The 16,113-nt window shown below is 39.2% G+C and overlaps 1 protein-coding gene across 6 annotated transcripts in view; it reads right to left on the bottom strand.

The window, feature by feature from the left end:
- Positions 1-16,113, bottom strand: part of LOC101126070 (S-adenosyl-L-methionine-dependent tRNA 4-demethylwyosine synthase TYW1) — a 248,972-nt gene that overhangs the window by 55,386 nt on the left and 177,473 nt on the right. For all 6 annotated transcript variants that reach the window (XM_055346954.2, XM_055346956.2, XM_055346957.1 and 3 more), the window contains one exon: positions 6,361-6,471. In XM_055346954.2, the coding sequence (XP_055202929.1) occupies positions 6,361-6,471 (111 nt within the window). The remainder of the gene's footprint in view (positions 1-6,360; positions 6,472-16,113) is intronic.

The raw sequence follows: 16,113 nt of genomic DNA, 5'->3' as shown, positions 1-16,113 counted from the left end.
TTATTAAAGAGATATTCTTATGCTAATTTTAATATTGACAGAATTTAGGCTCAAGGAGGATGAATAACCTGTCCTAGGCTACACTGGCACATTTTAGGTAGGTATCAAAACTGGGCACTGTCTCTCACCCCACATGAGACTCTAGTAAGTGCAGACTATGGGAGACCCCAGATCTGACACGCACACACGGACAGACACACACAAACACACACACATACATACACATACCACACACACATGCACATACACACAACACACACATGCACACAACACACACATGAACACACATACATGCACACATACAACACACAAGTGCACACACCACACACATGCACACACACAACACACATGCACACACACCACACACATAAACACACCACACACTCACACATGTCAGGGAGAAAAGATGCCGAGGGCATGCCTGGCCATGACGCCACTCCCGCATTTACAGTCGCCCTTCCTGACCCAAGGGTTGTTCACGCTACCACTTCTATGACCAAAGTTAAGATGATTTTTCCTTTGACTCACAAAAGAGAAACTGCACACAGGGTAGATAGAAAAAGGAAGGTAGAGTTTCCTAAATCCAATTAGGTTAGTGCTGCAAGCAAAATGAGAAAAAGAAGTTGAATGGGGTGATACATACATGTTAGAAACCTTCCTCACACTGGATTTAGAAATTTGTCAACAATTCAGTACAGTACTCTGAATGCACACACATACACATACATGTGTGTTTCCATTTTAAAATCAAAGAACTTAATAACAAAAAGATAAGCAACTCAATTGAAATACAAAGGGTATGAACAGCATTGTGTCTGCATCTGCAGGGAGCTCCAGGCATATCTGTGAATCTAGGGCCAATTTGTATTATTGATTTCACATCTTGGGGGCATTTATATGACCTTGAGGTACCATAATACTAAATTTGAATTCCAAGGCCATTCGAGGGTAAGGCCCTGGAGAGACTTTTCCTTTTTACCAAACGCACGGGTAGGGAACAAGCCTTCCAAGTGTTACCGTGTCCATGGGTAAGTTTTTCCCTAATCCATCCTTTCATTGAAGGTGAAAGGGCCTAGTCTTCTGTCCTTTAAACCCGAGTACTGTCAACTAGGACCATGGAGTACTTCCAGAATGGTCTCTCTTCTTCCAGCTCCAAGAGTGTCTCCCTTACAGCCCTGACAGATATGCACCTTCCCAAACGTATGGTTTTCATAACAGATTCACTTCTAAGTGTTAATCCTTAGAGAGGTTTGAGATTATAGCCTACCATATTGCTAGTTCTTATCAAATGTTTTATGGAGAGGTCTTATTATTATTGTTGTTGTTGTTATTTATTAATTTTTTTTTGAGACAGAGTCTCGCTCTTTTGACCAGGCTGGAGTACAGTGGCATGATCTCAGCTCACTGCAGCCTCTGCCTCCTGGATTCAAGTGATTCTCATGCCTCAGCCTCCCGAGTAGCTGGGATTATAGGCACCTGCCACCACGCCCAGCTAATTTTTGTATTTTTAGTAGAGACAGGGTTTCACCATGTGGCCAGGCTGGTCTCGAACTCCTGACCTCAAGTGATCTGCCTGACTCGGCCTCCCAAAGTGCTGGGATTACAGGCATGAGCCATGAGGCCCAGACAATGATTTTTAAAACTCCTCTATTTTAGAAATTTTTAACTTTAATTAATAAGACAACAATGACAAAAAGATGTATTTTCAGACATTCTGTAGTTTAATCCTATTGAACAGGAAAAGCATGCCTTCTCCATTTACTGATTTCATTTGTCTTTTGAATTACAAACCAATGCATGCTCATTGTAATAATCCACACAATACATAATTACAAAAAGTAAAATTAATAAACATTTCCCTCCCCTTCTCCCAAATAGGTCACTGTTAACAATCTGACAGATATCCTTCCATACTTTTCTTACATAAATACATCTGAACATACAACATTGAAAATGTAATCAAGGATTTAAAATGCAAATTAAAATTTAAAAAATGGAATTGCATAATAAATATTATTCTAGAATTTGTTTTTCCTCTTAGTAGCAGTATGCTATATTCTATAAACATCCCTTTTGAGACTACAGCATCAAAGGAAGAATCTCATTAACTTGCTGGACAAATGACAGGTAAGTTAACAAAGCATGAGACTGACCTCCAGTGACCAGGCATTTGACATTCATTGCAGGACATTTCTCCCTGGGGTCTTTTATGAAAGATATGACATGACTGAATGTGCCTCCCTCTGATGTAACATGAACTGTTATTTATTACATTATATTTTATCATCAAAATATTTATTTTAAGCCAGGCGTGGTGGCTCAACGCCTGTAATCCCAACACTTTGGGTGGCCAAGGCGGGTGGATCACCTGAGCTCAGGAGTTCAAGACCAGCCTGGGCAACATGGCAAGACCCTGTCTCTACAAAAAGTACAAAAATTGGCCAAGCATGGTGGTATACACCTGTAATCCCAGCTATTTGGGTGGCAGAGGCATGAGAACTGCTTGAACCCAGGAGGCGGAGGTTGCAGTGAACCAAGATTGTGCCACTGCGCTCCAGTCTGGGAGACAGAGTAAGACCCTATCTCAAAAAAAAAAAAAAAAATTTAATTGTGGTTATACATTTCTCCAAGAGTTTTCAATTATAAAATCTCTCAGAGTAGGTCATTTTACTTTTATAGATTTTTGCTTATTTTCAATAAAACATTCATTTCCCAATAGCACATTCATATAAAATTTTTCATCTCCAGAGCTTTAACAAAGCCTATATCACATGGACAGAGCTCACAAATATTGTTGAATGCAAGGACAAAATAGTAAAATGGAAATTTTGAAAGAAAATTTTGTTGTTAATAGCATCTTAGCTAGGCCGGGTGCAGTGGCTCATGTCTGTAATCCCAGCACTTTGGGAGGCTAACGTAGGAGGACTGCTTGAGGCCAGGAGTTCAAGACCAGCCTGGGCAACATAGTGAGACCCCATTTCTATAAATACAAAAATGTTTTAAATTAGCCAGGTGTGGTGGTGTGCGTCTGTCGTCCAGCTACTTGGGAGGCTGAGGTGGGAGGATCACTTGAGCCCAGGAGCTGGAGGCTGCTGTGAGCCATGATTGCACCACTGCACTCCAGTCTAGGCAACTGAGCAAGACTGTCTCAGAAAAACAAAACAAAACAAAACATCTCAGCTATAGACAGAAGGTTTTATCTATTTCCTAGTGATGTTCATAGTTTGGTGAACCAAATAATACCCATCAGAGAAGTATACTGTTTACCAAGTAGCTGTCATTCTTTAAAAAATAATGTTGACTGATTTTTTTCAGATTTAAAATACCTGTTCTTTATAGAAAAACATGACTGCGAAAGTAAGAAAGGAGGGGGGGAGAGGTGGGGCGGGGGGGAAGAAAGGAAGGAAATGAAAAAAAGGGAGATCCAGCCAAGCTGCTTTATTATAATAGAGGTTTTACTGCAACATAGTTTGAGGCAGCATTCTTTAATAGCTAAATCATAAATTAAAACACCACTAATCTCTGATGTTGGCAAGGTTTGCTTAAGCTGATACATATATTTTCAGCTGCAGTTTGTATCTTTGCATCATTAGAGCTCCTGCCAAGAGTAGCCTTTTGAAATTAAGTGCAATTTCAAGAGTGTCTTCAGCCTGACCAGAGATAAAATGTTACATACTCAGACAGCAGTATTTCATCTGTTCCCACCTCCCCACCCCTCTAGAGTAACACCAAAAGCTAAACTCACCAAAAGACAGCTGTAAAACCTCTGATATGACACAGACAGGGTTCAGTTTCAAAGGCATAAACGGAAATGAGCAGAGTTGGCTTTCCCAGACAGGGTACATTTTCTCATCACTTCTCTTGTCTTGTGGACAATTAGTTGCCTAAAAAAGCCATTACTTCCAAACATTATTTCTAGCCCTATCTTATCCCTGAAACTTCGAGCTTATAAAACCTATGATCTATTTAAACTTCTACTTGGATATTTAAAAGATATCTCAAATTTAATGTTGCCAACAGGGAGCTCAACATTTCTCCCCAAATATGTCCCCTTTTCCCTCCTGGTTTCCTGTATCTCAGCAAACAGTTTCACCATCCACGCAATGGCTTAAGCCAAAAACCCAGGTGCTATTCTTGATTCTTTTTTCTTTCAGCCCGTACCTATAATCTAGCAAAACGTTTTATTGGTTCTACTTCCAAAAGGAATCCTAAATGTACCCACTGCTCTCCAGCCCTAGTCCCACTGACCTTCCCCAAACCATCTCTTGCTTGGACTAACCACTCACTTTGTGACTGTTGTGCCTACTCTACTGCCCTCTATAACCAAGCCATGCTGCAGCAGTGGGGTGATCTTTTAAAATCACAAATCAGACTGCATCTCTCCCCAGCTTCACGCCCTTCCCTAGTGCACCTATATTTACAAAGCTTACCATCAAACTTAGTTTAAAATCCAATCCCCTTATCTTTGCTTGAAAGGCCTCATAAAAGCTGCCCCAGCCCACTGCTCTGATTCATCCTACGCCACTGCCAACCTCAGCCACTCCACTAGGATAGCACAGGACCTCCATGCACTAGCACCACCTGCCTGGAACGCCCTTACCCCAGGTTTCTGCTTACCATTTAGGTATCAGTTTTTAAAATGTCATCTCAGGCCTGGCGCGGTAGTTCTAACCCTGTAATCTCAGCACTTTGGGAGGCTGAGGTGGGTGGATCACTCAAGGTCAGGAGTTCGAGACCAGCCTGGCCAACATGGTGAAACCCCGTCTCTACTAAAAACAGAAAAATTAGCCAGGTGCAGTAGTGGGCAGCTGTAGCACCAGCTACTTGGGAGGCTGAGGGAGGAGAATCGCTTGAACCCGGGAGGCGGAGGTTTCAGTGAGCCGAGATCACGCCACTGTACTCCAGCCTGGGTGACAGAGCGAGACTTCATCTCAAAAAACAATAACATAACATAACATAACATAAATAAAATAAAATAAAATAATAAAATAAAATAAAATAAAATAAAATGTCATCTCAGAAAAGCTTCCTTAAAATAGTCAACCACCATATCTAGTAAAATAATATATGCATTTACCCTTTGACCCAGCAATACACTCATCGGAATCTATCCCAAAGAAACACTTGCAAAAATATGAGAGGCAAGCAGACATTATGTGACTCCCGATTGGAGTATACAAGACCACCAGTGAAATACTCCTGAAATACAAACAAACCCACACACACATGCACCCCTGAATTTAATCAATCTTCTCTTGATCTAACTATAGGCACCAATCCACAGGATGCACAGGAACATGCACTCAACAAAATCTAAAATATAAACATAGGGCATCAGCCAAGATGCATGATCCATTTTCTACAGCAAAGTGATTTCTAAGAGGAAAAACAAAACACATAGAAGAGGAAATTAAAATTTTTAGTTGAAAATTTTTAGGTATGAGCCCACCACTCTGAATAACTGTTTCAAAAGAATACACATCAGCCGGGCACAGTGGCTCACACCTATAATCCCAGCACTTTGAGAGGCCGAGGTAGGAAGGTCGCTTGAGGCCAGGAGTTTGAGACCAGCCTGGGCAAAACAGTGAGACCTTCCCGCTACAAAAAATAGCCAGGCATAGTGGCGTGCACCTCTAGTCCCAGCTACTCAGGAGGCTGAGGCAGGAGGACTGCTGGAGCCCAAGAGTTGGAGGCTGCAGTAAGCTACGATCACAGCACTGCACTCCAACCTGGGTGACAGAGCAAGTCCTTGTCTCAAAATAAAATAAAATAAAATATGAAATAAAGTAAATAAAATAAGAGTAGAAATCTTTTAGGAATATATGCTGAAATAATTCTGGGTAAATGATACAATTTTGGTGGTTTGCTTCAAAATAATCTGGGCTAAGAGCAGAAAAAATGGGTAAAGGTATAATTGAAACAACTCTGGGTCATGAGTTGATCATTTTTGAAGGTGAGTGATGGGTGGATGGGAGTTCATTAGACCAATCTCTCTACTTCCGTATATGTCTGAAATAAAGGTTTATGTAAAAGCCAACCAATTACTCACCACCATACTATTTTATTTCTCAGGATATTCATGTCACTACATGGTTTTTAATGACTCACTTTGTGTGGACTGTCCATCCTCCCACTAAAATACTAGCTTTATAAGAGCAAGAGCTTGGTCTTCTTGACTGCTATTATCCCCAAGGCCTAGAACAATTCCAGGTTCTTGATGAATATCGATCACGAAATGAATAAATCAATAAAATTTCTGGGACCTCTAGAGTTTTACAAGGTTTTAACTCCACGATGGCCAACGAAGCACCACGATTCTTTGTCACTCCACCACGGCCACCAGAGTCAGCAGGGGCTTACCTTCACTTCGATGAAGTCAGGATTCCCCAGGGACACGAGCTGCGCGTAGGCCTGGAGCTCGTCCACGTTCCATGCTTTCACGAGCGTCAGTCTGTAGACAGTTCGTTGTTGCTAAAACAAAGGAAAAGCCAACTTCGTTGTTATCTTGGTGGACGTCACCTCTTAACCTAGAGGGTTTCTCAAGCTTTTTCAACCCAGACAACCCAGGGCAGGCAAAACTCATCATGAACTTTTGTAAACTGAAGCTATATTTTGAGGAAAGATGGAACAAAAATAAACACTATGATTCTAACATGCCTTATGGAAGGCACATGAGATACTGACATATTTATTTTCTCTGCCCCACAACATTTAACACTATGCCAGGCACCCAGAGGTTTCTTGACACAGACACATTACATTTAGTAAGGAATGATAAACTGACCAAACAGTGTTAGGCTATAAAAAATTAATTGAAATACCCTCTAGGCTTTCAGGTAATAATCACCCAAGTTGTTAGTGACAAGAATTGTTAGTAAGTCCTGTCTTCTTTCCTACTCCCTCATTATTTAATGATCTCTTGGCATTTCTTGCTGGCAGAAAAGGCACATGGATGGATTATCAATGTTGCCATTTGTGTGCCAGTGCCATATAACCACAAGAGGGACTGGCTTTCTTTCTTTTCTTCTTTATTTTTTTAGAGACAGGGTCTCGCCCTGTTGTCCAGACTGGAGTGCAGTGGTGCAATCCTAACTCACCACAGCCTCAATCTCCTGGACTCAAGTGATCCTCCTGCTTCAGCTTCCCAAGTAGCTGGGACTATAGGTACACGTCATCACGCCTGGCTAAGTTTAAAAATTTTTTTAGAGATGGGGTCCTTGCTATGTTATTCAGGCTGGTCTCGAACTCTCGGCCTTAAGTGACCCTCATGCCTGAGGCTTCCAAAGGGCTGGAATTATAGGCACACACCACTGAGCCAAGCTAGATTTCTGAAAATGTAATTAGACACTAGGCATTAAAGCCTTTAAAAAGCTTACACTCTGACTTTGTAGCTCCCTTTTAGAACCCAAAACAAATGATTAAAAATTCAAAAACACTAAAAAATCTCAGGACAACATTATTAATAATGGCTTAAGGCCGGTTGTGGTGGCTCATGCCTGTAATCCCAGCACTTTGGGAGGCCAAGGTGGGGGGATCACCTGAGGTAAGGAGTTTGAGACCAGCCTGGCCAACATGGTGAAACCCCGTCTCTACTAAAAATACAAAAATGAGCCAGGCGTGGCGGCATGCAGCTGTAATCCCAGCTACTTGGGAGGCTGAGGCAGGAGAATCATTTGAACCTGGGAGGTGAAGGTTGCAGTGAGCTGAGATCACGCCACTGCACTGAGACAGAGCAAGACTGTCTCAAAATAAATAAATAAATAAAAATAAGAAGAAGAATGGCTTAAAATCTAAAGTGAGACCCACCCCTTGAGTAGGTGCAGGACCTGTGACTTGCCTATAACCAACAGACTATGGCAAAGGTGACGGGATGCATGTGGTTCTATGTACATGATTACATGCATCTGTAGCAAATGCCCAGGTAACACTCAGGCTGCCAACCCTCAAACCACACCTGAAGTAGCAATGCTCAAAATACTCAAGAAAAAAAAACAGTAAAGTGAAAGGGATGCACAAAATGATACCAATCTTATTACTTTAGTCTATGTTTGAAAACTTCCAACATTAATAAAAAAGAAGAAACACTTGAAACCTTCATTGAAGAAAACTAAGAGATCGTTAATAAGGAATATTAGGCAGCCACACCAGAAATTAATGTTTTCCAAGCATATTTACTCATGTGTACTCAAAAGTTCCTTCTAAAATGCAGTATATCATGCAAGGAAAGACAGAAATCTTCCAGATTCCCTTTACATACTTATAATTCTTCCAATGCCAAAAGCTAACAAAAACAGTAGAAAACTGCAGACCTATCTCACTCATACTTATATATGTAAAAATCTTATAGAAATTTTAGCAAGTAAAATTCAGCATTTTGTTAAAAATCCCAGGAATGCAAAAACAATTCAATATTAGGCTATACAGTAATACAATTCATTATACTAGTAGTTCAACACAGAAAAACCACATGATCATCTTCATAGATACCCAAAGGTATCTGATATAGTTTAAAAGCCATCCCTGCTTTTAAAACAAAACAGAATGAGCAAATCAAACACCATTTGGTAAATTCAGTTAATTAAACACATCCTTAACATTAAAAAAAAAAAAATCCACAACATTCTCCAGTCAATAGTCAACACTATTCTTACTGGCTAAAAAAATGGAGGGGCCAGACGCGGTGGCTCACGCCAGTAATCCCAGCACTTTGGGAGGCCGAGGTGGGTGGCTCACTTGAGGTCAGGAGTTCAAGGCCAGCCTGGTCAACGTGGTGAAACCCAGTCTCCACTAAAAAATACAAAAATTAGCCGGGCATGGTGGCAGGCGCCTGTAATCCCAGCTACTTAGGAGGCTGAGGCAAGAGAATTGCTTCAATCCGGGAGGCAGAGGTTGCAATGGGCCAAGATTGCACCACTGCACTCCAGCCTGGGCAACAGAGTGAGACTCTGTCTCAAATAAATAAATAAATACATAAATAAATACATAAATAAATAAATGCATTTCTATTTAGTTGGACTAACAGAAGAATTTCTGCTCTTTCTTAAAAAACACTTTTCTACAAGTTATAATCAAAGCAACAAGGCCAGGATAAGAATTACTGGAGAATATACGAAAAATAATTAATTGTAAATAATATGACTGGCTTCTTGGAAACCTGAGAGAATCAACTAAAAATGAGATTAGGCCAGTTACCAAAAAAAATATATATTATATAATATATATATTATATATATATAAACCAACAGCTTTCCAAGGATACAGTAGTGAGTTAAATGTGGACACTGGGGCCAGAATGAATCCCAACCCATGTACTAGGTATCATTACCTCTCTGTTCTTAGTTTCTACCTGAATGTAGCATTTAGCATGTGGAATCTAGAACCAAGCTTGGCAGCAGCGTATCATACCAAGTATTAGCTATTATATGCCAGCAATCAGCAATTTCAAAATTCAAGAGAAAGCATATTCTACTTATAATTATGAAATGCCTAGTGTTTCAGCTGGGTGCACTGGCTCATGCCTGTAATCTCAGCACATTGGAAGACCAAGATGGGAGGATTACTTGAGGCCAGGAATTCGAGACCAGCCTGGGCAACATAAAGAGACCCCATCACCACAAAAAATACAATAGCTGGGCATGGCTGAAGCAGGAGGATTGCTTGAGCTTGGGAGGTGGAGGCTGCCGTGAGCCATGATCGCACCAACGCACTCCAGCCTGGGTGAAACAGCAAGATCCTGTCCCCCCCGCCAAAAAAAAAATATATATATATAATATATATATATATTCCTAATGATTAAATCATGAAATAGCATGCAGCACAGTGAGTAAAATAAACTTTTCTAAGAGACCTAAACAAAAACCCATCTACATGGAGAGCCATGATGGATTTATAAATATAATGTAATTCCAATGAGAGTTTACAATTAATCTGAACAAATAAACTGGCAACAGCAACCATAAAAATAATAGCAGGAGTTTGCAATTACTCAGTCCTTATATGTGCCAGCTGTTGTTATAAAGTGCTTTGTAGCTTGGCAAAGATTCCAATATCTGTCTAATCTTTACAACAAATCTCACAAAATAGATTGGATTATTATCTTCACTTTACAGATATGAAGGTGAGGCTGACAGCTGTTAAGTAAATTGCCTGAAGTTACACAGCTGGAGAGCAGCAAAGCTGGGGTGTGAACCCAAGCAGTAGTGAGGTGGGAGACTGGCAGGACTTGTTTTCTGGTCACAACCCTGCTGACCAAAACAGGTCCAGACAGGATGAAGTGAAGAAACCAGCAGGAACCAGCAGATGGCCACTAAGGTGATCCCAAGATAGCCTTCTTGTTCATTAGCATAAGACACTCCCACCAGGGCCATGACAGTTTACAAATGCCATGCAACAACCCAGAAGTTACTGCCCCTTTCCTAGAAAGTTCTAAATAACACACCCCTTTATTTGCATTGGCCTGCCCCTTAATTTGCATGTAAATATGTGCATAAATACAGTTGCCAGGAGCCCATACAATGCCCATTCTGGGTGCGCTGCCTATGAGTTAGCCCTGCTCTGCAAGGAGCTGTACCCTTCAATAAAAGATTCCCGTCTAACACCACCGGCTTGCCCTTGAATTCTTTACTGGACAAAGCCAAAAACCCTCCCAAGCTAAGCCCCGGTTTTGGGGCTCACCTGTCATGCAACAGTAGGAACCAGAATAGGCTCTCTCTCACTTTGCTAAATCTTCTAAAACTGTGAGATGAAACACAAAGAGAAATGTACACAAAACACGAATGTATAACTCCAGGGATTATCGCAAAATGCCCATCACCCAGACACCCTTCTGCTCCTCCCAGTGAATATCCACTCCCTTCACCTGACTAATATCTAATATCCTGACTTTAACATAATAGTCTAGTTTTTGCCTGTGTTTGGAATTTATGTCAGTGGAATCATACATTATTTTGTGTTTGGTGTCTATCACTCAACACTGTGTTTATAAAATTCACCTATGTTGCTCCATGTTTAGGTTTGTTCATTTTCATTATCCAGTATTGGGTTGCATGAATATACAACAAGTTATTCAACCATTCCCTAAACATTTGGATTATGTCCAGGTTTTAGCTATTATAAAACAATGTGGTTATCTCTTTGAACACCAGAGTTTAGTTTTGCCTGTTTAAGGAAATTTTATAAAATGCTACTGTGACATACATTCTTTTGTGTCTGGCTTCTTTCACTGAATTCGATGTTTGCAAGATTCATTCATGCTGTTGATGTAACTGGAGCTCCAGTGGCCCAGTAGAGTGCATGGTACTTATGTGTCACCATAGATACATCTTTATGGCCACATTGTATGAACACACTACTAGGGAACGATTTTAACCCCCTACTTTGGGTTTCTTAGAAAATACAGCTGCCATGAGTGCTACTGCACTCATCTCTCTCTCCCTCTCCCCACCTCCTTTTTTTTTTCTGGCTTGAGATAGGGTCTCGCTCCACCACTCAGGCTGGAGTGCAGTGGCATAAGCACGGCCCACTCCAGCCTCAACCTCCCAGTCTCAAGGGATCCTCCTGTCTCAGCCTCCTGAGTAGCTGGGACTACAGGCACATATTGCCACTCCTAGCTTTTTTTTTTTTTTTTCTGTAGAGACAGGCTCTCACTTTGTTGCCCAGGCTGGTCTCGAACTCTTGGGCTCAAGCAATCCTCTTGCCTTGGCCTCCCAAAGTGCTAGGATTACAGGCATGAGCCAACGTGCCCAGCTGTACTTGTCTCTTGATGCACAAGAACACACATTTTCTAGGATCTACCTAAATATGGACATGTTGGGTCATGGGGGATATGTATACATTCGACCTTAGCAGATATTGGCAATCTGATTGCCAAAGTCATTTTGCCACACTTTCACCCACGTTGTATCAGAGTTTTGGTTGGTTGTTATCTTCAACAACACTTAGTGTTGCTAGTTTTCACCACTTTTGCATTGTTTTGGCTTTGCATCTGCCTGCGGATGTAAGCAAGCTGAGTTCATACGTTTTCTGGCTATCTGTATCTCTGTTTTTGTGAAGTACTGGTTCAAATGTCTTGAATATTTCTCTGTTGGAATATTTGTCTTTTTTCCAACTGATTTTCAATAAATTATTTGCATTTGCTGGAAAGAAAAGCTCTGTTATAAACGTATTAGAAATAATTTCATCCACTTTATGGCTTCCTTTTTTTCACAATGTCTTCTGATCAATAAGAATTCCTAACTTTCATACATTTCCACTTTCTTTCCTTATTAGCGTTTCTTTCATATTAGTGTTTCTTGTGTCTCTTTAAAGGATCATTCCATGCTATCAAGAGCATGAAGATAAGCTCTTACATTTTTTTCTAAAGTTTTATCATATTGCCACTCACATTTGTGTCAAAAATCCACCAAAACTGACTTTCGCGTGTGGTGTTGAGAAGTTAAACTTATTTAACATATGGATAGTCCACTGTAATAAATATGATAGAATCATTGTCTATGCATGTGAGGTTCTGCTTCTGGTTTTTTCTATTCTGTTCCACTGATCTAATTGTTTCTCATTGTCTCAATATCACACTTTTAATTACTGTTGCTCTACACTAAGATTTGATATCCAATAGAGACAGTTCTCAACCAGGAGCGATTCTGCACCACAGGGGACAATTAGCAACATCTTGAGAAAATTTTTTGGTTTTCACAAATGGGGGCTGCTACTGACATCTAGTGGGTAAAGGCCAGGGCTGCTGCTGAATATCCTACAATGCACGGGACAGTCTCCCCAACCCTTTTCCTAAAAAGAACTATCCAGTCTAAAATGTCGATGGTGCCAACGTTGAAAAACCCTACAGTGGAGCACGTTCTCTTATGTCGTCCTTCTGAAAGAGTATGGTGGCCATTCTTGGCCCTTTGCATATCCATGTACATTTTAGAATCAGCTTATTAGTTTCCACAAACATATACAACCCTTTATGATTCTGCCTGATATGGCATTGAATCTATAAGCCAGTGTTGCTCAACAGAAATATAAGTTCACAGGTGAAATTTTTTTAAATGTATTTTAACTTAACATATCCTCAAAATTATCAACTCAAGAAGAAATCAATATTTAAATATTGGGATACCTGACATTCTTTTTACCAGACTAAGTCTTTGAATTCCATCGTTTCTTGGCCTTTTGGCTAACATCAAGTGTAGTCTTTGAATTCCAATGCACAGCACGGCTCAATTCAGGGTAGCCACGTTTCAAGTACTCAATGGTCACATGTAGCTAGTGGCTACCATAAATAAATATAATCAGTGTATGGAGAAATGATACTTTTACAACCCTGAATCTGCGGAAATAATTACCTTTATTTAGATCCTTTAAAATTTCTCTCAATAATATTTTATAGTTTTCAATATAAAGGTCAAAAACATCTTTCCATAGATTTATTCCTAGGTAATATACTTTTGATGCTTTGTTATGGTAGTATCTTTTCTATTTTTCCTCTTTTAACTAATATTTAACTGATATTTTAATAGCTGGTATACAGAAATATAACTGATTTTTGTAAGCTGACTGTGTATCTATATAGCAGTCTTGTAAAATACATTTATTAAAGCAAATAATTACAAATTTTGGAAAGGATTGTTTATGTACACATTTATTTACTAAAAATGACATCTTCCTTTCCAATCATAACTTTTTCCCCTTTTTCTTGTCTTTTAGCACTAGCCAGAACTTTGATTCCATGTTAAATGGAAGTGGTGATAAATATAGTGGGTATGCTTGTCTTACTCTGCACAGTAAGATTTTAAACATTTACTCAAGAAGTATGACTTTTATGGGTAGATATATCAGATTAGGAAGTTTCCTTCTAATCCTAATTGGCTACAAGATTTTAATCATAAATAAATATTGATTCCTGTCAAATTCTTTTTATGCATCTATTAACCTTATCCTACCAGCTTTCTTTTTATTATGACATCATAAATAGGTTGATTTTTACACATTAAACAAAACTCGCATTCTTAGAATAAAGCCAATTTTTCATGGTTTTATAGACTGCTGTATTTAGTTCGTTGATCTCTTCTTTAAAATAGTTGCTTCTATGCTTATGAGTAAAAATCGCTTTTGTCTTATTCTTCTTAGAATTTGGTATAAATATTCTGAACTGGCTGGACGCAGTGGCTTATGCCTGTAATCCCAGCACTTTGGGAGGCTGAGGCAGGTGGATCACCTGAGGTTGGGAGTTCGAGACCAGCCTCACCAACATGGAGAAACCCCATCTCTACTAAAAATACAAAATTAGCTGGGCGTGATGGCACATGCCTGTAGTCCCAGCTACTCGTGGGGCTGAGGCACGAGAATCACTTGAGCCCAGGAGGTGGAGGTTGCGGTGAGCTGAGATCACGCCATTGCACTCCAGCCTGGGCAATAAGAGCAAAACTCCATCTCAAAAAAAAAAAAAATTATTCTGAATAAAATGAGATGAAAAGTGCTACTATTCCTCTCTGGAATAGTTGTGTAGGGTTGGTGTTAGTTCTCCTGATGACTGGTATCATCAAGAATTGGTATAATTCAACAATGAAATCATCTGGGCCTGGAGTTTCCTTTGGACGAGGTTTTAAATTTAAAAAAGCAATTTATTTAACAATTATAAGTCCATGTAGATCATTTCATCTAGTATTAATTTTCTTAAGCTTCATTTTCTAGGAATTTGTGTATTTCATCTAAATTCCCAAATTAATTGGCATAAAGTAATTCAAAATATCCTCCTATCTTTTTAATGTCTATAGGATCTATAGTGATATTTCATTTTCATTTCTAACATTACTTATTTGTACCATCTCTCATTTTATTGATTAAACTTGCCAGGTAATCATCAGTTTTGTAAGATTTTTTGAATAACCAACTTTCGCTTTTTTATAATCCTATTTTATGGATGTTTTTTATTTCCTTAATTTCTGCTCTTTTTATTTCCTTCCAAGTACTTACTCTATGTTTAATTTACTGCTCTGCTCTTTTTTTTAAAAAAAAAAAATTGTGGGTACCAATTAACTTCTTAATATATGCATTTAGCTTATTGATTTTTAACCTATTTCCTTTACTAAGTAGGCATTTTGTCTTCTTCAAAACTTTTTTTTTTCTCCTTCACTCTTGAAAAATATTTTCATTGGGAACAGACTTCTAGATTGGCAGCTCTTGGCAAATTTCAGCCCTTTGAGGCTCCATGGTTTGTGCTCTCATTTCTGTTGTGCAATCAAGTACTGGCCTATTGTTGCTCTTTTGAAAGTAATCTCTCTTTATCTCTGCCTGCTTTTAAAAATTTCATAAAATGTTTTTATTTATCCCGTTTGGGTTTATGTTTTCCTGTATTGCCCCAAATTTCTACAGTAAATGAGTAAAACTTTTGTAATGGGGGAAAAAAGCACATGCAGAAATGTTAATCTGATAAGCAGCATAATGGTAAATTCAGAATATCCCAAGAGCATAGGGGAAGGGGGTCGTAATGTGACAAATGTCCCAAACAGTGTAACTACAGACATCTTGGTTATCAAACAAAAGACCAGCACTATGCAATAGAGCTTCTCACAGTTCTCCACTAAAATACTCCCAGAAAAACCATTTGCCATTTGTATGTAAGCAAACAACATGGGTTGTTTGTCTGCAACCCATCTGTAGGTAAGGCTGATTCAACATTTGAAAATCAGTTAATGTAATCCATCACATCAACAAGATAAAGAAGGAAAATCACGTGATTATATCAATAGATGCCAAAAAGCATATGACACCATTCACCACCCATTCATAATAAAAACTCTCAGCAAACTAGGAAAATTTTCTCAACTTAATAAGGATATCTACAAAAAACCTACAGCTAACATCATACTTAATGGCAAGAACCTGGAAGCTTTCCCATTAATATCAGGAACAAAGGATGTCTTCTCTCACCACTGCTTTTCAACATGGTACTGGAAGTCCTAATCAATGTAGTAAGACAAGACAGGGGAATACAAAGAAAACAGATTTGGAAGAAAGAAATAAAACGGTCTTTGTTTAGAGATAGCATGATTATCTATGTAGAAAATCTAATAATCAATCTTAACAACCAGATGTCGTGTGCCACTTGATTGATGC

Source organism: Gorilla gorilla, chromosome 6, assembly GCF_029281585.2.
Source record: "Gorilla gorilla gorilla isolate KB3781 chromosome 6, NHGRI_mGorGor1-v2.1_pri, whole genome shotgun sequence".
Classification (NCBI taxonomy): domain Eukaryota; kingdom Metazoa; phylum Chordata; class Mammalia; order Primates; family Hominidae; genus Gorilla; species Gorilla gorilla.
Note: the sequence above shows the minus strand (reverse complement) of the source record. Positions and strands in the feature narration are given on the sequence as shown.